This window comes from Silene latifolia, chromosome Y (assembly GCF_048544455.1).
Source record: "Silene latifolia isolate original U9 population chromosome Y, ASM4854445v1, whole genome shotgun sequence".
Classification (NCBI taxonomy): Eukaryota; Viridiplantae; Streptophyta; class Magnoliopsida; order Caryophyllales; family Caryophyllaceae; genus Silene; species Silene latifolia.
Genome location: NC_133538.1, coordinates 65877304 through 65899914, shown reverse-complemented (window position 1 = coordinate 65899914; position 22611 = coordinate 65877304). Strand labels below are relative to the sequence as shown.

The window sequence follows — 22611 nt, the reverse complement described above, 5'->3', positions numbered from 1 at the left end:
AAGTTGACTTTGGATGAAAAATCGGTAAGTCCATCGATGAGACAACTTATCGAGGTATGATTGGCTCACTCCTTTATTTAACTGCAAGTCGTCCGGATATTATGTTTAGTGTATGCGTTTGTGCTCGATTTCAATCGTGCCCCAAAGAATCGCATATGATTGCAGTTAAGAGAATCTTGAAGTATTTGATTGGTACATCTAAATTATATCTGTGGTATCCTCTTGAGTGTAATTTCGATCTAATAGGGTATTCAGATGCAGATTATGCAGGATGTTCACTTGACAGAAAAAGTACTTCCGGCATAGCCACATTTGTTGGACCGTGTATCATCACGTGGGGATCCAAGAAGCAAAATTCCGTTGCATTATCTACTGCTGAAGCCGAATACATTGCTGCTGGACTGGTATGTTCTCAACTTTTATGGCTTAAGCAACAACTATGTGATTACGGTGTTAATGTAGGGTGTATACCTATTTTATGTGACAACACAAGTGCTATAATTATATCTAAAAATCCTGCACAGCACTCACGAACTAAGCATATAGACATTAGACACCATTTTCTACGGGATCATGTAGATAAGGGCAACATAAGACTGGAATTTTATAGTGCAGAAAAACAATGGGCTGACATTTTTACCAAAGCATTGGCTAGAGAACGTTTTGAGATTGTACGATTGGAAATTGGTTTAATTGGTGGCAACTAAACTTGTCACAAAAATTTTATTTTCTATATGACTGACTAGATTTGACGAGATTGTATGACTGTGTCCGTATTTTTAGTTGCACTTTTATTTATGTCAACTTTATATTATATTATGAGAATATTCCATTTTCTAGTCATATATATTTTAAGTTTATTATGAGCCAAGAGTCGTAACCAACTGCTCGTATTTCCTGCCAAAACCGAAATTTCCATAAGTCTATCTCTTACCATATCTTACGTTATCCTTATATATCTTACCATATCTTTTACCCTAACCACTTGTCTATCTTCTGGTAAATCTTTTAATAAAAAAAAAAAAATTACCTAACTCCTCTCCACACGCCACCTCCACTATCCTACTTCCCTTAAATCTCTTTACCATAATAAGATTCCAACTCCCATAAATACTCCCTCCTACCGTCACCATCACCATCACAAACACAAAACCCAAAGATCACTTATTAGACTTTTCTACACACTCAACCTCCAAAATCCTTTCACCACCATGACTCCTCCCTCAACCCGTTTTCACTCGCCCTCAACTCGGTCCACAACTCGGACCGGGTCCTCCAAACCTTCATGCACTAAAACCTATGTCCCTATCAAAACTCCCTCACCTTCATCAAACCAAAAACCAAATAACCCCGATCATAACCGGGTTGATCCTAACTTAGAAGGGAAAAGACGGAAGTTGAATAAAGGGAAAAAGAAGGCCGTGGGGTTTGAAGATTCGGTGGAAGAGACTGAGGTTGTAGCTACTCAAGAAGGTCCCCAAAGGACAATGTTTCAGGAATATATGCCGAATGCAACATCAAAGGGGCTTGATACGCTTCGACTCACCGCGGATGAAAGAACCCGTGTCAACAATGTTATGAGGTACAGTATTCATGGTGGTCGTCTCTATTCCGAAAAGTGGTATGGAAAAATCGAAGCTTTGCAATTCTTTAAGGATTTCTTGAATTTTCAAGAATGGAAGAAAGTTTGTTCCTTTGTTGGTCCGGTTTATCCTATAGAGGTAATCCAATTTTATACTTCCGTCTCTGTCAAAAATAATGTGTTGCATGCGGTGGTGAATGATACCGAAGTCAAAATCTCCCTTGCCGATTTTTGTACTCTGTTTTCGGTCCCTGATGATGGGATCGAAATAAATCCGAGTGCGGAATGGGGAGATGTGACGGAGGAAGAGAAGCTTAAAATTAAGAAGTCGTTTGATGTTGATGCTACGGGGTCTAGTAACATGCTTGCGGGGCCGTTTACCCCAAAATTGAAATTCCTTCTTAATTTCATTTGGAACACGGTTGTTCCGAGAAGGGGTGGTCGTGATAAGTTGTCTAGCTATGAGATGTTGTTGTTGTCTAGGTGGCTCGAGGGAACCAAAGTTATTGTTCCTCGTCTTGTGTTTCATAAAATCATTCAAACTAGTGTTTGTGTCACTGAGGAAAAATTTTATACAACTTTGGATTTGCCTTATGGCATGTGGGTCTCTCGGCTTTTGGAACAAAAAGGGGTGATTGGGATTTCTAGTTATGGTGTAAGGGTGAAAGATGAGATGTGTGACACTCATCTTAAATTGATGAAAGTTGGTGCTATTGGACCCGACTTGGTGTTTTTGTCAAAAGGGAATGTGGTGGAGAAATCATCTGATGTGGTCTCGGTTATTGAACAAAAATTGGAAGTGTTTATGGCATGTATTTGTGAGAAATTGGATGCACAAAATAAGTTGGTTGTGGAGTTTGTCTCGGGTTTGGGAAAAGACAACGGTGAGGCTTCGGGTTCGAAGGGTTCGGATCATGGTGAAGTCTTGTCTTATTTACATGGGCTTTAAGCACGAGTGGATGCTATGGCTAAGGATGCGGCTAGGGCGGCAAAGGAGTGTGTTCGTCATTCTAGTTCGTTAGCTAATTTGGCTAGTCAAGGTGGGGCTTTGTGGAAGGAAGGGAAGGCTATGCATGAGGATATGCGGGTTGTGTACGAGGCTACTCAACCCTTGTCAATGAAGGTGCTTAATTTTGAGAGGTGTCTCACGGCTCAAGCTAATCATGTCCGTTCATGCTTTGATCGTCTCGACTCTCTTGAGTTTAGGACCCGTCCCGGTTATGTCAACTCCAATGTCGTGAAACGTGACATTCCTTGAACCCGTCCTCCTCTTTTCATTACCTTTTCTTTTGTTAAACTTTATATTTTGAATAATTGTCTAATTCGGCCCATTTTGGCTTACTTCTCATTCGGCCCATTTGGCTTAAAACTCTTGTTCTCATTCGGCCCAGTTGGAAATTAGACTAATTTGGTTTGGAGTATGCTTATTTTCTATTTTGGCATGTTAATGTAGATTACTTTCTCGTTTTCTAATATCTCGTTGCATGCTTAAATTGTGTCTCGACTAATATTATTCTAGTTGTTTTATGTTTTTTCTCGTCTTTTCGATGATGTCAAGAGGGGGAAGAAATCTTCGTGACTTAAGTATTTGCCTAAGCTTGCTCCTTGTCGGAATCTTTAATATCTTAAGGTCCTTAGATGCTATACTTTGTATATAAGTGATTGTTCTTGCGTTCAACTGTCTATGACTTTTTATAGTATTATGTTGAGGGGGAACTTACACTTAGTCACAAATCTTAAGAGACTTGTCATCATCAAAAAGGGGGAATTTGTTGGACCATATAGATATATGATTAAGTTTTGATAATGACAAGTGTGTGCTTTATTTTATATACTCTTGCTTGTTTAGTCTTTGTTAGATTAACTTAGGTTTACAAGCTTAGCAAGTAATGTTATAGCTCTCTTAGCTATAACATTGAAGATTTGTGAAGCGTCATTCAAGTCATGTTATAGCAGCTTGGGCTATAACATTAGAAGTTCTTAAGGCATCATAAGCAAATCGTAACAAGTTTCAAGTTGATGATCATTCAAGCAAAAGGCTAGATCAAGTCTTTAACAAAGCTCAAGATGAAGAGCTTTTGGTCAAGATAAAGAGAAGATCCTTTCAAGATCTCCGGGAAGATTAGTTAGTATAGGTCTTCATCTAATGACGGTATCTTAAGATAAGAGTATTGGGAAGTAAAGTTATAGCTATTTCACCTATAACTTTACTTACCAAACTTAAAGTTATAGCTGTTTCTACTATAACTTTAGGTAGCATTTTAAAGGCACGATTTTAATAGTTTTAAAATCATTTTTCAAAGGATAAAATTCTTTTAAACATATTTCGAAATCTTTTGTATATGGTAGAGTTGAATTATGGGTTATTATCATTGGTAACTTGCATGTTCCTATTGGTTAGTAAAACGACTTATGGGTCGTCATGCTACCTAGGGTTTGCTAGTCTATCGAATCTAACCCTAATCCAAGGAGATAGGTTTTATCCAAGATTGGACACGGGCCTAGGGTTTCAGTCGTGAGCTGCAAACTGTTAGGGCGTGTGAGGTGGTTGTGTTTAAGTAATCTATCTAATCAAATCTAGCTTATATTTATTTAAGATATTTCCCTATCTTTATAATATATGATTTGATTTGTTTACTTATCCTAACATCTTAAAGATATAGTTTTACTTGTTAAATAAGATTTACTTTTATCTTATTTACTTAAACTATAATATCTTGGATTAAAATTAGGAAAGAGATAAAAATTTATCTCTTATAGCCTTGCCGCCTATCTCACGGCATCCTAGGGTTTCGTGCAAACCCTAGTACCCACTTCTACTATAAATACAATTGATCATTCTTCATTTATCCAAGCTTTTCGAAATACAACAAACTTTGCGAAACATATTCGAGTTTAATTCTTAATTGTCTTATTGTTTTGTTTTAGAAAATATTTACGAATAGTCGTGCTCTTCAAATTGCTTATCTTTCTTAAAGGTTACGTCATAAGATAATAGTACTTCATATTGTTTCTTACTCGTTCAATTGTGTGAACACTTAGAAGAACAATCAAGTGCTTTCTTAGTAACTTAAGATAGTCAAATTGAATATCTAGTGATATTCAAATCGAGTTATAGTTAGAGTTAACTATACGAGTTGGGTTGATAATTTTGTAATCCGGAGTAAGGTACTAAAATTATTAATTGAGAATAGTGGACGTAGGCTTCGACGTGTGAAGCTGAACCACTTCAAATATCGTGTGTCTTTGCATCTTTCGTTTCAGTCATTTCATTACGTTCATAATCAATTAATTAATTAGTTAAAGTTTAATCAATAAACTTTAAGTAATTAATTACCTTGATATAAAATAAAAAGTAGGCATAATTTTTAAATACTCAATTCACCCCCCCCCCCCTCGAGTATTTCGGGTGTGATAGACTCTTCATCAAGTATCAAGTTCAGCAAACAGTTAACGAAAACTCGTAGGTATGCACTTATATGATTCTACTAATAACATGTTAATCAAGCAAGGCTTAGGCAAAAACAGGTGCAAATGCAATGTCATCATTGAAATACTACCGTTCCGACTCGACCTATATGCTAAAATAAACGTGCATTTTTTTTAAAAAAATTTGATGAAATTTTTAATTTTTTTTTGAATTTTGTATATATATAGGAAATGAAAAAGCAAGCAAAACAAAATGTAAACGTGAATCCAAGCAAGTGATATGCGACGCAAAACCCTTCCCCAAACCAAATCGCACAATGTCCACATTGTGCAAAATCATGTAATGAAGAGAAGATAAACGGGAATTTGCGAGAAAAAATAAATAAATAAAACATGAAGTGAAGACTTAGAAACTCACAAGACTTAAAGCGCAGTAAAGGAAACATCCCCAAACCAACGTGAGCTAGGAGGTTTCAGTAGCCAGTAGTGCTACTAATAAGTACCTGAAAAGATAAACAAAGTACCACGCATAAAATCGAGAAAGCAATGATGAAGCGGTATTATGTGCATAATTGAGAAAAATTGAAGAAATAAAGAAAATGACGGAAGATAAAGTGGAGTATAAAACTCCCTCAATTCCGCAAATCGACCAAACACAGCAGAGGAGAGGTCGTGAACAAGTACAGCAGTGCAGGGCAGTCGATCGACCACATAGCCCAGTCGATCGACTAGGGTGAAAGGAACAGTAGCTCCTGGAAACTGCAACGCAGTCGATCGAAAAATGTTGCCAGTTGATCGACTGAAGATACTGCTGTAACTTCTTATTTCTTCATATTTGCTCAATTACTTGAGCTAATGAGGTCTAAAAACCTGCAAGTGCACAATAATACGCGCCCAAAATTGCGCAAAACCCAAACCAAAGTCTAAAGTACTTAAAAATCCTAAGCAACAAAAATAAATGCGAAGTCTCGCGCAGACAAAATACGGTAAATAGTCTTAAAAGCAATAAAGTAAATGTTTGATAAAGCATTTGATCAACTAATAGTTGATCAAGAATGGCCATGGTATGGCCCACTTCGATGGCTTCTGGCTACTAGAGGTAGCCTCAACGGTGCTTATCTTCTTGGCCGCACCCTTCTTAGCTTCAACATCCGCCGAACTCAACGGGTGAGCAGCTTCTATACCTCCCCAGTCAATGATCTCTTAGGACTCATCAGAATCAAAATCGGACTCTCTCACTTTGACCGGCTCGTCATCAACTTCCTCGTCAGTGCCATAGCTAAGGCAACCAAGACCTCCTCTTTGAATGATCGGCTTCTTTACAGCTGGAGCGACTTGCGGCTCTTCCTTCCCCAAACCAGCTACTGCAATATCAGAAATAGACAAATCTTCCTCCAATTTGCTCCCAATCTGGGGCGGAGGGGTTATGACAGGAATAGGAGTAGAGACAGGCATATCAGGAAACACAAAGTATGATTTCTTTTCAGAAACCGTATTACAGGTGACAGGCCACATAGGGTCCTTCTTCCTAGCTATTTGGGCGAAGACAATAGAATGCTTCCCCACTTTGAAGGTCAGGGTCCCAGAACCAACATCAATAACTGCACCAGCAGTGTGTAGAAATGGCCTACCTAGAATGATAGGTATGTGGGCATCCTCAAGCATATCTAGGACTACAAAGTCTACGGGGAAGAAAAACTTCCCTATTTGCACAGGGATGTCTTCTAGAACGCCTATAGGCCGGACCGCAGATCGGTCAGCCATCTGAACTGTCATGTCTGTGACTGCAAACCTAGTCAATTTTAGCTTCCTAGCAAGACTTAAGGGCATGACGCTAATGCTAGCTCCTAGGTCACATAATGCCTTCTCAATAGAGAAGGTACCTATATTACAAGGAACGGAAAAGCTAACCGAGTCCTCTAGCTTATGGGGTGCAGTGTGAGTCATGTAAGAGCAAGTTTCCTCAGTTAGTGCAACAGTATGCACGGTTTCAAGTGACCTCTTTTTAGAAAGCAATTGCTTCATTAACTTCATATAAGCGGGCGCTTGATTCACTAATTCAAGGAAAGGCACTTGTACGTTAAGACTACAAACAACATTTTCAAATTTACTGAAAGATACCTGTTCCTTTGTCGGCACTAGTTTCTCTGGATACGGGGCTGTAAGAAGCACCTTAGCCCTTTCCTCTAAATCACGCATGCCGGCATCCCTGGACTTAGGCTGAAAGTTCACCACCTTCTCTTTATCGAAGCTTGAACCCTCTTCAGACCGTCTCAAATGTGAGCCATTGATCGACATTGGGTCGAACTTCGGAATCGGGACGGACCCATCAGCACTCGGGTCTTGCCCCAATACTTTCGGAGTTGTCGTACCCCGAAACAAATGGTCTCTCAAATTATTGGGCATTGGACGACAAAATTTCTCAATATCAGCAGTGGCCTCAGTCGATCGAGCACCTTGCTCAGTCGATCGACTGAGATCTACAGTTCCAGAAGCTCCTCAGAACCCGCACTTCGATCGATCGATCGGGTATATCGATCGATCGATATACCTGGTAGACGCCTTTTTCTTTGTATTACTCGTTACAGCTTTATCCTGACTCGGTTTCGCCTCATCTTTTGCAGTGGCATCCTCGACCATAGCAGGCCCCTCCAGGGTAGACCCACTCCTCAAAGTAATGGCATTTAGGGTCTCTTTCTGGTCAGTTTGAGTCGGTAAGTGTCCCGGGGCTCGAGTGGTACTCTTGCTAGCCAACTGAGCAATTTGGCTTTCTAAAAGTTTTATTCCAGCCTCTCTAGCTTGGGACTCCTTTTGCAACATATTCTTCAACTCAGCAAACTCGAAATTTTGAGATTGTTACTGCTTCGGCACATAGGGAGGTTTTTGATATTGTTGTTGCTTATGATGAGGGGGTACATAGGCTTGCTACTGCTGCTGCGGAGGTGGAGTTGGATTTAGGACATTCTGGCTACTCCACCTCAAGTTGGGATGAACATTAGGCTCATAGTAGGTGTTTGTCTGCCTATAGTGTTGAAAGGCGACACAAGACTCGAAAGGACTAGGACAATTCTCCGAGACATGTCCCTCGGCTCCACACCTTCGTAGACGAAAGGACCGTCCTGACACAAAGATTTACTTGGTAAATACCTCCTTTTGAAGCTCCTCCCAGTTCATACTTATCAAATCTCGCAGTGAGAGCTTCAAGTGCGGCTACGAAGGAGATTCAAGACTCCTCCTTTGATTCCCCCGGGAATTCCCATACTCAGCCTTGTGGGTGGCTAAGTCATCAATGATCTTCCACCCCTTAGTCTCTCCCATATTTTCAGCAAATCCGCCATTGGCCGCAGAATCCAAAATAGCCCTCTGGTCATCATACAGCCCGTTATAGAACTGATTGCAAAGACTCCATTTTTCCCATGGTGCGGTATGGTTCGCACCAGCTTTTTGAAACGAACCCATACTTCATGAAATTTCTCATCCGGCCCTTGTTTAAAGCTCGTGATCTGAGCTCTAATGGCGTTAGTCTTCGAGGCAGAGAAGTACTTTTTGTAAAATGCCAGGGCTAAGGAATTCCAGTCGGTGATCCATTGAGCGACTCGGTCCAGATCTCTGTACCATTCCCTTGCAGCATCACGGAGTGAGAATATAAACATGGTCTCCTTTATCTGGTCCTGGGTCACACCGGTCGGCGGGGGTATAAAGCAGCAGTAATCGATAAATATCTCCATATGCTTGGCTGCATCTTCATTTGCAGCTCCCCCGAACTCGTTCCTCTCAACTAGGTTGATATAGGAAGGCTTTGGTTCGAATTTCCTATGAGCTCCAGGAAATTCGAATCCCTTGTAAAGATTTTCGGCTGTCGGCTCAGAATGGCTTGCTATAGTTGTTTCTTCAGCCATGACTAGAATTTCTGGAGAAGTGACTGTCTCAGCTGAAGAAATAGAAGCAGGAGATGTGGGTGGATCTTCCTCGAACAGAGCGTTCTCGTAGTAGCTTGACGCCAGTACTCGGCTCTTCCTCTGTCGGTAATACCCTTTGTGATCGTCTCAACTCGCGCAAGGATTTCTCAATCTCGGGATTGAACGGTACTAGTTCACCACCACCGTGACTGTGTGCATAAGAAGAAACTACAAAAAGAATATAAGAAAAGTTTAAGGAACAGGTGTCCCTTAAACTAAGAAAGACTAAATAAAAACAACTAAAAATTAGAACAATTGCCTCCCCGGCAACGGCGCCAAAATTTGATACCCGTCGTTGTGAGTACCAAAAATAAGATTTATAATTTCCTATTAAAACTAACCTAAGCTAGTGGTAACAGGGTCGAACAACAAGGAGGCGAATGTAATTTCTAATTGTCTAATTTAGTCTAAGGTAACGAAAGTGGGGGTTGAATTGATTTGGTCTATACTAATAGCAATAAAAGACAATAAACTAAATAAACGGATAAAACAGATAAAAGAAGGGGTACTAGGATGGTCGGTTCACTATAGTTTCGGCGGCAGCAAACTAAGTCGGTCTAAATCAAACACATGAGGCGGGAAACAAGAGGTCCTCTTGGTCCACTCTTAACAGATAGCATCTTTCGATCTCGCTATAAGTCCCTAATATCACTAATACTAACTCTCGTCCTGAAAAGTGACTTATAATCTAAACTTTACCTATCTTTCGATCTCAGCATAGTTTAGTCATTTTAATTGGTGATCTAACAACTGTCCCTATCTCTCGATCTAATGGGTCAGTCATATCCTAAACATTCAACTAGTCGTGTGCACTCGATTCGTCGAATAAAGAATTAAAACAATTAAAACGAAAGTAAAACCCCACGAGGTCAGTCGATCGACCAAGTATGTCAGTCGATCGACTGACACGCGATTCAGTCCACACTATTCTACGCCGCCTACACTATAATTCCCCTACATCCTAGCACGAATAATTTAGCTATTCATACTAAGAATGATAACAACAATAAGATTCACCATTAAATCCACGGAATTCATGATTAAGACGATTGAGCAAATAGACAACATAAAACAATAATATCGGCTTTGGGAAACTAGCTAGCAATTTCTATACTATCAATGCGATAAAGATAAACTGAAATAGAACTGAAAGAATACCGAAATTGCAGAGGAATGATTAAAAGCTCGAACGAAAATCCTTTGCAAAACAATATTTCCAAACCCTAATTATTGATAAACTAAACTGAATGTAAAACTAGGTAAATTTCTCCCTTCTAATCTCTGGAAACTAGGTTACGTTATATAGCAAATATACGTAACACTTATTATTAAAACCTAAACACAATGGGCTTCAAGTTCCTCGATCTTTTAATTCTCGTCTGAAGCAGCGATGTGGTCGATCGACTAAGCAGGGCGGTCGATCGACTGACTAGCAGTGTACAGTAGCTTCTGGAGCCCGTGAGTTGGTCGATCGACTGAAGGTAGTGGTCGATCGACTGCTCTAGCTGGTACTTGACTTCTATGATCTCGTGGATTTGTCTTTCGGGCCTTGAAATGCGCACCAAGCTCGTTCCTTAAGTGAATACTCCTCGACAAAATGCAATGCAGGATACTCGGGGACGGATTTAGCTCGATTTCCGTTGAATTCTTTACATTTCTGCAATAATGTACAAAACACGGAAGTAGACGGAAACAGGGGAAATGGTAGCTTAAACTACACAAATGAGCTCTGAAATGCGTGTAAAATGAGGTATAAAACATCATATAAAAGATACGCATCAACCACTCTTCGCCATATAGACCATAGACTAATGGCGCGGTAGAGGCAGCAAACAAGAATGTTGTCACAATTCTCAAGAAAATGATTGACAACTATCAAGATTGACCAAGCAAGATACCCTTTGCTTTGTGGGGATATCGCACATCCGTTAGGACGCCCACTGGGGCCACTCCTTTCTATTTGACTTACGGCATGGAAGCTGTACAACCAGTCGAGTTAGAGATACCATCCTTGCGCATCTTGCTCGAAAGTCAAATCCCAGAAGCTGACTGGAAGAGGGATAGATATGAAGAACTCATCCTCCTGGATGAACGTAGGCTACGCGCCTTGCACAATGTCCAAACATATCAAGCACGTATCAAACGCGCTTTCAACAAAAGGGTTAGGCCCAGGAACATCAAAGAAGCAGACTTAGTACTTAAATCGGTTAGAGCTCTTTTGCCTGTTGATCCACGGGGAAAATTCAAACCTAATTGGGCTGGACCATTCCTAGTCAAATCCATAGTTCCAGGGGGTGCGGTTAGAATCACAGATCTAGATGGGAATGAGTTTTCCAACCCGACAAACCTTGACCAATTGAAACGGTACTATGCCTAGAATAGGAACAAAAACGCGCCTCGCGTAACCTCACGTGTCGCTCTTGTGAAGGAAAAGAACTTCTCTCATACATCAGTAGATCCACATTCTCTACAATCGGAGTATGATCCACATTAGAGGGCCCCACTTTTGCGTAAAGTGAAGGAAAAGAACTTCTCTCATACATCAGTAGATCCTCTCCCAATTTTGGATCGGAACAAAGAACAAACGGAGGACATTCTTTCCCCTCCTTTGATCCCCATTGCACGAGTTTCTGCAAGAAATTCAAAGTAGAACCAACACATACGCCTCCTATTATACCAATCGCATTCGATTGGTTAAGCATGGAACTAGTACTAAAATCTTTGCTTGGCAACGACATATTTGGGCTTGGCACCGTGTTTCTTCCACATTTCTGGGAACTGTCACTTTCATCAATGTGCACCAGAATTGAAGAGGGTGAATTAGCAATAGCTAGAGTTACTCTTGTCTTCCTTAATGTTCCATGCTTAGAAAAAGATCTATTCCTGAATACATTTGCCTGAAAATTCAATGTATGAATCGACACAGACATGCTTCCATCAAACATTTCTATATAATATTCATCAATCAAAAACTTGAATCAACAGGTAAATGCCCTTAATCTAAGCAGCATAACTACAGAAGCTTGCAGTACCTCTCTTTACACCCCCCAGAAAACAATCTGCTAAATTGAAGCAAACCCTAATCAGAAATCTGAATTTAGACAACAATTACGACCCCGGAAAATCCACCCAACAATAATATGATCAATTAAGCAAAACCCACCTCAAAAATCTGAATTAGAACCCTAAAAACACTAAATAAACGGCCCCTGGCCAAGCTGAAATAAGCTAATGTCACTCTGCTCTTGCATTTTGACAAATTTGTCATCCTCATATCATCAAATAAACTAAATTTGCACCTTCAGAGTAAGTAAAAAGCTCATGCTTATTTTCTAAGTTCATTACAAGCTCTTGCTTAAAACAATTATTCTTTTACATTTACTCGAACTACGCGCAAAGCTTTTATTTCATTTATTTAATGAATACGTAGGCAATCCTTCACCGGATATAACCCATTATTTTAAAATGTAAATAGAAGGACATTTGCATTGCATTTGGAATTCAACAAGAATAATAAATAGAAAATGACAACGGTTTCATAACCATTTAACCTTTTTTATTTCATTCATTTTCTAATAATAATACGCCACATAATAAAATAAAATAGGCTAGGATTCTAAAAACCCCACCTTTTTATTACAACAATAATAATAATAATAAATAATAAAAAAACTAGGGCTATTCCTCCATTTTCCCCTTGCCCTTGTCATTCTTGTCATATTTCTTGTCACGACCTCAAGCCGGACGCTCTTGCGCCACTTCAGACCTAATTACCAAAGGTCTTTCTCGAGGCCTAGCCTTACCGTTCTTGCCAATCACCATCTCCACGGCAGGAGAAGTCTTCGGTTTCTTCGAAGGATGAACAACTCGAAACCCGGCTTCTTCCTCTCCCTCGGTCAGATGCTTCTCTTTCTCCTTTTCCACCTTGCGCACCTTGTAATCAACGGGCTCGTGTTTCCTCAATCTCTCGCACTCTTTCGGAGTAGTAGCTTTCCTCCATCGCAGATAAGAATCCGACACCCATAAGGCATTAGCAGAAGAGTTCAAGAACCACATGTTTCTTTGGGCCCATTTAATGGCCCACTCCCTCCGACTGTCAGTAGTAAGCACCACAGCGGTCTGCGGGACGGTATTAAGCTTCGGGATCGTCTGTTTTAGTCCAACCTGTCTCATTAGCCTTTCCGGGAAGATGCACACCATGAATTCCAAGCCAGGAATGCGGACAGATCGGGTAGGATCCAAAGACGACACTCCAGTGACAAATTTGAGGTGCCACCATGGTACAATCCACCTAATCAAGGGGCCATCATCACTCTTCAGTTTATTCTTCCAGTAATCGCAGACTCGAGTGAAGTCCACCATGTACAACCTGGTCCTCATTGCAATCGAGCGAGCATGATAAGAAAGAACATGAACTGGGGGCTCGATCAATCGAAGCCGTTCCATAAGCCAGACCTACCAAAAACGGGTATTAGACATCAAAAAAAAAAAAACAAAAAGCCGAAAAGAACAAAATAAACGGGAAAAAAAAAACAAAAAAAGAATAAAATGTTCTTTTACCTGCAAGATAACGGGACTTCCCAAATACGTTAGGTCACGGTTGGATTTCCTATTATCCAAGCCCAACAAGATCTCTCCTAAGCATAAACAAGCTGGGCTCCTGCGCAGCTCCATTTGCTCAACTAGGCCCAAAAGACGAGGATCACCCCTCAAGTCTTCATCAACATGCCCTTGGAGGACATATACATGCAACAAGCAAAATCCAAATGCCCTTCGCCTAGCAACATAAGAAACGGTGGGGTCGGCCCTGTTAATGAATCGGTCAATGAATTCCAACATTCGCAGTCCTTTCGAGGTCACTAGACGGTCCACCTCAAGCCTAGTCAATCCAAGCAAATCTCTAAATTTGCTTTTATACCCTTGCGAAGTAGAAGGAATAGCGGGCAAGTGTTTCGGGTCCCACCCACCAATCGCAGCAATTTCTTCAGGAAATGGGCAAATATCGCCTCCAGGGAACGCAAGCACATGATAATTCGGGTCCCAGTAATCAAGACAAGCATCCAAGAACGGTTTGACAACCTTGATGAGCTTAAAACTCAACAATGATCCAAGATTATAGGCGCCCATGTCGTGTTTCTCCATGTTGGAAAACTCATTAGTCCACTCTTTTAGGCGAATCTCCAAAGTATTCATGATGAGTGCTTGTTTTGAGAATTTTATGTAATAAGATGAAGAAGAGACGGAAGAATTATGTGAATAAAAGCTCTATCGACGTCTCTATTTATACTAATTTCTGTTTCCTAAAATCTGCCAGAGCAGACGCACCTGGGAACAGGCGCAGCACCTGTTGCGCCTCTTCAAAGGGACGCAGCTCATGCTGCGCCTCTTCCTCACCAAGGTTTCTGTGATTTTCCGCGTTGGATCTTTCCTAATTCCGTGACGAATAATTTCCAATTCCTACGGGTTATTGTTTTGGTAAACACGAGGAAATTACCATACTTTGTGTTTCCTAATTCCGCGGGGACGCATCTCGAGGCAATATCGACATTTTCGTCATTTTATCACACTTGTACATTTTCATTTTAGGAAATAATTTTCAACTCCAATTTAATTCATTTCAAAGTTTATATATTTATTTCATTTATATATTTCTTTTACGTCTTTTTCATTTCATTTCTAACTTATAGGGTTCTATTTTTCTTTTTTTAGGGGGTAACCCTCCCTACCGTCCGGTCATTTCCAGCAAATTTTTGCATTTTTGCATTTACTTTTTGCATTTTTGCATTCCGTTGAGTCATTCGTTTTGCGCTAATTCAGGCCATATGTATATACAAATGTACGTTTTGTGTGATTTCTATGTAAATTTCGGCAGCATGACGGCGTAAACCATCATCTACCAAACCTGTTCAAAGCTAACCTGCAGGTACAAGCAATACAACCCAGCAGCAAAGGCACTCAGGCCGTCATATATACAATCAAAAAAGGGAAATGTACAGCAAACTGGGGGCTCGAGCCCCAAGCAAAGTCCAAAATGTCCAAAATGAAGGTCAAAATGTACAAAATGTGCAATGTACAAACAAAACAAAACAAGACTACTACCGGTCGCCCTCCAGCTCCATAACTCTTGCCGCGAGAGCAGCAATCTCGGCGTCCTGAACCTCGAGCTCCCTCAACAAGCGAGTTGTCTCCTCCCGAGACTGGGCCAACTCTCGCTCCAGCTCACGGTCCCCCTGTAAACAACAACATTGGCTCATGTCAATCATTTCAAGCAATTACAAGGGAAATTAAAATTCAAAAATGAAATAGGCACAAGGTTCATACCTGACGACCTCGACCGCCGACAAGTGCCTCGACGGCAGTAGCTCGCAGCCGGTTGGCCACCCTCCATAACGCCACGAACCGAAAAGGCGCAACCTGCATTTTCAGAAAGAAGTTCTCAATAATTGAATAAATTCAATCAAATTTGTTATTACACAAATATTATGCAAATCAGAGGCTCACCCTCCGAATCAGATGCTGCTTGTCATCCAGGCCAGCATCCGTCACAGCCACGTCAAAGTCACGTAGCTCGGAGATCGTCGTCCTCCCAGTCGCGTCAGTGTACTCGAGGGTGTCGGGATACTCTGGGAGCTCGATGCCCGCCGCCTCAACCTCCTGCAAAGTCAAATATTTCTCATTAATCGATAATCTTTCATCGTAGTTTTAGAATCAAGTAAAGAAGAAGAGTAAAGATACTCACCACTACCGGCCAGTACGTGAACCTCCCGTAGAGGAACGCCGAGTAGTCCTCGCCAGGAAGAAGGAGGGCGACACCACCAACGCCAGCCAAGTCGGCCTCCCTCTCTGCCTCAGAAGGCTCCCTGAACATTGTCCTAGGAGGATCGATGGGAACCGTCAACACGTCCCGAGAGCACTGACGAGCCAAGCGCTCGCCCAAGTACCACACAGGACCCATCGACGTCCTCAACAACAGCCGACTTGAGCTCCTAGGACGAAGGACCTCAGCCACAAAAGGGGGCGCTCCAGCGTACTCCGCCCAAGGCCTAAGCACCCACTGGGACAAGACAAACAAGGAATCATTCTTATGATCGATTAAAAGCAACAAAGAAGCAAAATGAATATAAGTGAGATGCTCACGCTGTCCAGCTGAAGAGCGTTCACGTCCCGCCGGTACACACCGAGAGAGGAACGCTTGCTCCTCGTCCTGCACATCACCCAATCCCTCACGACGGGATAGGCCCTCTCCAGCGGCTCCGTCCTCTTGGGCGAGAGGCTCGGAAAGTAAGAGTACACCCACGCCTGTAAAACAAGACAGTCAATAACGATCTTTCATAATTTGATAAGGAAAAGAATTGATTTTAGTCTAAATGAAGGTTCATACCTCCAGCAGCAGTCCAGGTCCGACAGCACCAGGAGAAGTTCCCTTCTCCATCAACTCACGACGAACCATGGCTCCCATGAAGCGGATGAGGACCGCAAATCCAGCAGTGACCCAGTCCCAATGCCCTAGGGAGCTCAGGTCAGAAGTGAAGGGAAGAAGTTTCGTCGACAGCCTCTCTCCCTTGTCTCCGAGGTAAATCGAAGACAGAAACCACCAAAGCCACAAGCAAGCCCTCTGCTCAGCAGTACAGGGAGGAGGAGTCGACTCCCTCCCGTCAATCGTCACCAGCGCCGGGGTCTTCCCCGCAAAGTAGTCTCGAACGTAGGAGCTGGGCACTAAGCTCGGCACTGTAACAGCCTTCGGCGACAAGTTTCAGCCGATCAACCTCCTCGCCTCGGCCGAGTCCACCCTCATGGCAGTCTCCAGCCACTCCACCGCCTCAGTCCTACACGGCAGACCAGAAATCTTGTCGTAGTCCTCCAGAGTGACTCCCACCTCACCGAAAGGCATGTGAAAAGTAGAAGTCGTGTCCCAGAATCGGTCCAAGAAAGCGCGGACCAGGCTAAGGTTAGCCCGCAACTTCCTCTTCGCGATATCCCTACAAGCCTGCATTAAGGCACCGAACGCTCCACGCTCGATCATGGCGCGCTCCTCCACCGACAGCCGCTCGTAGCACTCCATCGCTGTCGTGTAACCCGAGAACGACCTGATGTTCCCGGCCTCCTATTGTGATTTAAAACAAAAGCTATCTTTAGTTTTGAATGAAAGTTGGAAAAGATATGAGCAAATGAAATGATAGAACCCTCTGCAGCCCAAGCAGGTGCCTACTCTCCCAGGTCTCATCCCACGCGGGCGCTCCCTCAGCTGACGACCTCCTCGTCCAACGTTGGCCCGCCTCGGGGCCTCCTCCTCCTCAACAGCCTCCTCCTCGTGGACCTCGTCCTCATCAGCCATCACCGCGGCGGTGAAGGCCTGCTCCAAAGCCTCCTCGACAACAGCAGTGTCTATCTCCATGAGAGCCCTCCCAGAAATAGAAGCCTCATCACCTGCGACATTAAAGCAAATTTAGGCCGCGTCACGTGACGACGAGCCTTGGTTAAGGGATTTTCGAGCCTTTGGAAGTCCTGAAATCGCTCCTCTCTCGCCATCTTTGGCCATATTCTCACAAACACGATCACTCATGTGGTAGTTAGGGTGAAGTCAAGCCTAATTTGAATCCTAGTTCCGGGTTCGAGTCGAAATTTCGGCAGCATTTCGTTATAACGACGATTATGCCCTAGAAAAGTGTCCTGAAAAAGCCGTCACAAACCAAAATTCCGAGATTGTAGGAAGTTTAACCATCATCCAAGGATCCCAAATATCAAGTTTCATTGCAAATGGGCAATCCAAAGGCTATTTTCGAAGCAATTTACGATCTAGCTGTGAAACCGTCTCAATTTCACTCAAATTCTCAAAACTCAACGAAAATTCGAAACAAATACGTGGTTATGTTCCTTATACTACCAATTATCCATTTCTAGTATCAATTTTACAAGGCAAATGTATTTGGGGAAAAAGCCCCAAATTTTCGAAATAATTGGGTTGAAAACCCTAATTTTTTCGATCCAAATTGAGCAAATATAGAAGATTAATGCAAGAATGAGACACATACCTCCATTAGTCATGATTAATGCAAGCTTATGGATCAAACCTTGGCGGAAATGGTTGAGATTTGAAAGAGTATTGTGTGATTTGTGTTTCGAAACAAATGAATTGCAAACCCTCTGTTTATCGCGTTTTTACGCAGAAAATGCACCCTTGGGAACAGACGCAGCAGGCGCTGCGCCTATTCCAAGAGACGTAGCTCTTGCTGCACCTCTTCCTGGTGTTCCCTCCATACGAGTTTTCAAAAATTCATTATGAGTTCGTTATTTGTGGGCCCATCTTTGGTGCGCCTCTTCCCCAATGCTATTTTATCTTTTTGGTCCATTTGACGATTATCTTTCGTTCAGACCCGTATTTCTAAGCCAACAGCAGACTATCATACGTTATTTATCGCTTCCAAGACCTTGCTTGTTACAGCGAGCATTTATTTCTTCACAGGTGTTTCGACACGCCTTCATTATATTTCCCAACGAGAGAAAGCGGATAGACTTTCCCGCTCGAGACATCGACCCCTAATTCTTCCGAAGTTTGTTTGAAGCTGAACACCAACAGATTTCTCCCAACAATTCCAGACTGTGTCCTGTTGTCTTTCCTCAGAATCATTGTTTCCTCATATCATTCAGATGCCCTTCTTCAGGAATAAGCCTTCGTATTTTCAGACACCAAGTTATATTCAAGCCCAAAGAGTTTTGCCGAAGCGCCTTCAGTCCCGTTTCGTCCAGAAGTCTCAGGTATGATCTCTTATTAAGGCTGGCGAGATTCCTTACGTAGTCTAATGGACTTTAAACGACCCTCCCCAATAGTCGACAGACTCTAAAATGTTCCCGACGACAAGTCCTTGGCTCAGACCCCTTGAGCCGCCTCGCGTCGCCATAGTCGTCAGGTTGTAATCTTCGATTGACCTGATGGCTATACTTTGACTTTCGCCTTGTCCAAGCCTCAGTCAAAGTGGGTGCTCTGTAGATTCCTCATTTCTGCACCTCTCGCAAACCACCAGGTGATGATTGGGCCGCATGTTTGCTACGCGGAACGATTTGTGACAGTTCGTAATTTTGTCGTCAAGTGATTGCTAAAATATTAATTTCTACCTCTTAGTTGTCATCTACGTGCCGATACGGTCGTTTTGACAGTAATTAAAGTACATTTGGAGTCTGGGCCTAAAACCGTCTCCATTTTCTGATAATCATTAAATCCCGAGTCAGAATGATCTGGAATGTTCCGGATATTTCTATTCCATATTTATAATTATTTCACAATCTTTATTCTTTAGTAAATAATTTCCCGTAATATTCATACAAGATATTAAGTAAAACCAAATTATTCCGTCCTTCTATAACTTAAACACGGAAATCTTTCTTCCGTAGGAGGAAACCACTTGGGAACAGACGCAGCAGGTGTTGCGCCTCTTCCAAGAGAGGCAGTGACTGCTACGCCTCTTCCCAGGTCCTTTTCTGCGTATTTTTCGTATTTTTTTCATATCTTTCCGAGATTCACTTCCAAAGTCTCTCCGAAACCCTAATTCCTTCACGTGATTAGTATAAATAGGAGCCTTCGCTCCTCATATTTCTCACGTGAGTATCCGCCCTTCTCTTCTCCCTTTGCATTCTAGACCTTTGTTCTTACTTTTTGGCGTCTACATGCTTGAACATTCGACCACGTAAGCTCGGATCCTTTTGAGTACCAGCCTCGTTTGCATGACCGACCAATTTGACCAACTCCACATCAATCAACTTAATTAATCTAATCGTTTTTTCCTCTTACGAGGGCACTTTCGTTACATTCGAGTCGAGCATCACTAATCGATAACTTATTTCTCCTCGTTTCGTCAAACATGTAAGTCTGAGGGTGTAAATCCTTCTTTTATTTATTGTTTATTTACCTTTTTGTATCATCATTATTGTAAAGTTTATGTCGAAAACAGCTCTTTAAAACCGATTTTTTAAAACCGTGTTTAAAACCTCTTTTTACGGATTTCTAGAAGACAAACCGTCGAGAAAGGACGCAGCAACTGATGCGTCTTTTCGAAGGAGCACAGTTCCTGCTGCGCCTCTTCGTGAGGCTGCCGCAGTTCCTGCTTCCTTTCTTCTTCCTTCGTCCTCTGTAATTCGTTTGTCTTTTGTTTGTTTCGTTTGTTTTCTTTAATTCTTCGATATAATCGTCTAATAATTTCATGTATGTTATTTATCATTCAGTCATATGTATAATTCGTCACTTAAATTCGGCTTAAATCCCTTATAATCTCATATTTGCGGGTTTTCGTCATTAAACTCAATCCGGGTTGTAGGAATTCGATTTGTTCATATCGGGTTTCTGGAATTCGATCTTTGATATATTTTCATCTGTCATTGTCCATATTCGTCATTAATTTGTCGTTAATTTGTCATATTTAACCTATTTTGTTCACCCATGTCATTAATCAATCGTTCATTCATGTAAATAATCCGTCTTTAATCCGTCTCATCCATGTTTTATTTCTTTTATGACCGTTAATCACATGTAAATAACCTATTAATCACTTTCATCCGAGTAAATATATTAATCAACAATTAAAATCACCAACGAATATTAACAATTTGCAGTTCCGGCTTCACAGCCAGAACTCACCCTTAGAATGAGACGCAAAGAATCGCCGCGCCTCTTCCAAAGGGCGCGATCTGCTGCCGCGCTGTCGAGGTTGAGTTCTGCCTCTGAACTCCATTGTTGCTTGACCCAGTTTAATTAGCTTATGTATAATTGACTATTAATCGTATTATCGCCTACTGATCTGTTCGTTAATTCTTTCTTTTATTCTTTTTCTCAAATCATCCGTTTTAAAGGTATTTTCGACATAAATCATTAAACCCGATGTAATTATTGTAGTTTTCATTATTGTAATTTTATTTATTGTTTTTATCATTGTATTTCGTATCCATTGTATGTTTTCACATGTAATTGAACTTAAATCCTACTTTGACCCAATTGTATGCTAAACTAATTGTCAACCGACTTAGTCTAATCCTCACATGTTAGGATTAAAACTTGGATGTTGCATTGCATGCATATAATCGACGATATATCGAGTATAGATGATATCCCTAATCATTAGTAGAGGCCGCTATCGAGGCGGGCGGGATTAGGTGTTCGATCAAAAGAGCTTCCTAATACGTACCCTCACCCCTTACTCCAGATCTCTGTGAACATCCGTGTTCATTGGCATCCACGAGAGTCATTCTCGACATAGAATGCTAAGGGTAACGATTGCTTAGTGTTCATGTCTCTACTTTGTGTCTTGACATGACATGAGGTATTCGAACGGTTCCAATTTCCCATAAAAATTGGCGGCGACTCCAACAAATGCAAACGCTTGTTCTCTTCCTCCCAAGCGCCCCCGTGGGCCCCCGTTGTCCACACCTTCAAATATTTCTTCCCCCACACTTTGATTAAAGTAAGTGAGCATATAAGAGAGAAGGGTGATTCAGACGATAAGCAATTAGTGAGAGATGATAAGGGCTAAGCAAACGTAAAACAGAAGACAAGTAGTTAGCTAGACTACCAAGCTTCCTAAAAAAAACGTCACTCACCCACAATTTATTCCTGTACTCACTGCCCAAGTTCATGTACACTCTTTTATATCATACTCTGCTCAATTCAAACTACCATAAAATACCATGTCACTGCATCAGCCTAACAAAACCAACAATATCAGCCAGCATACCATCTCCAAGATAAGATGAACCATTTAACCCAAACGCATCTCAATACTTTCAGCTTAGCCGATTCTGAATAATATTAACATTATACTGCTACCAAACCATTGATTACAAAAATTTCAACAACTAAAGCAGACTATAGTCCCCTAAGCATCCTTAACTATATTCCCAAATCAAGCTCTTTGATCATCCCAGTATTTACTCATTATTCTAATCATAACCTAATTAACATATCAACCACAAAATATTAAGGCTTACGTTTATAGTTAATCAAGGACACCAACAACTCTGTAAATAAAAATTAAGTTCAAGGAATAGGAGGTGCTAATTTGGTAACTATAACAAAGAGTCCATAATAGTGAGAAATTTTCTATTCGGGATCAATATATATATGCCAGCATGGATTAGTTTAACAAATTAAAATTGATCAAAATAAGGGGGTTGCAGACTAGTCTAGCTGGATTCAAAAAACAAGTAGAAAGAACATAAGAAAACAACATGTACAAAGTATTAACAAAACATGTCGTCTACTTATGATTTCCACAAATATAAAATCCAACCAAAAGAGAGATAGATATTTAATACAAAACATAGAAAATTAATAATTAATCAATCTCCCCGGCAACGGCGCCAAAATTTGGTACGTGTCGTTAAGCGTATACAAATTAATAATTTATAATCCTATCTTAATCTCAAAAATATTAACATAGTAAAGGATAAGTAGGGTCGATCCCACAGAGAGATTGGAAAACTAATTAACTATGGAGTAATATTTACAAACTAACTTACATATTCACATGCTATTAACATATTTATGAAATTGGGGGGGTTTCAATCGGTGATTTTAAGTAACCTATGATTAACTAATTCTATTCTAATATGTAGGAGTGAAACAAGCAACTCACTTAAGCTCATAATATTCTAGTT

The 22611-nt window shown here is 41.2% G+C and overlaps 1 protein-coding gene across 1 annotated transcript; it reads right to left on the bottom strand.

The window, feature by feature from the left end:
• Window positions 1-9099: 9099 nt before the first annotated feature.
• On the bottom strand, window positions 9100-11915 carry LOC141628245 (uncharacterized). The gene is made up of 2 exons (XM_074441410.1): window positions 11382-11915; window positions 9100-9138 (listed from the first exon to the last, which is right to left on the bottom strand). Exons 1-2 carry the CDS (start codon window positions 11913-11915, stop codon window positions 9100-9102), a joined length of 573 nt encoding a protein of 190 aa, XP_074297511.1.
• Between the last annotated feature and the right edge of the window lie 10696 nt (window positions 11916-22611).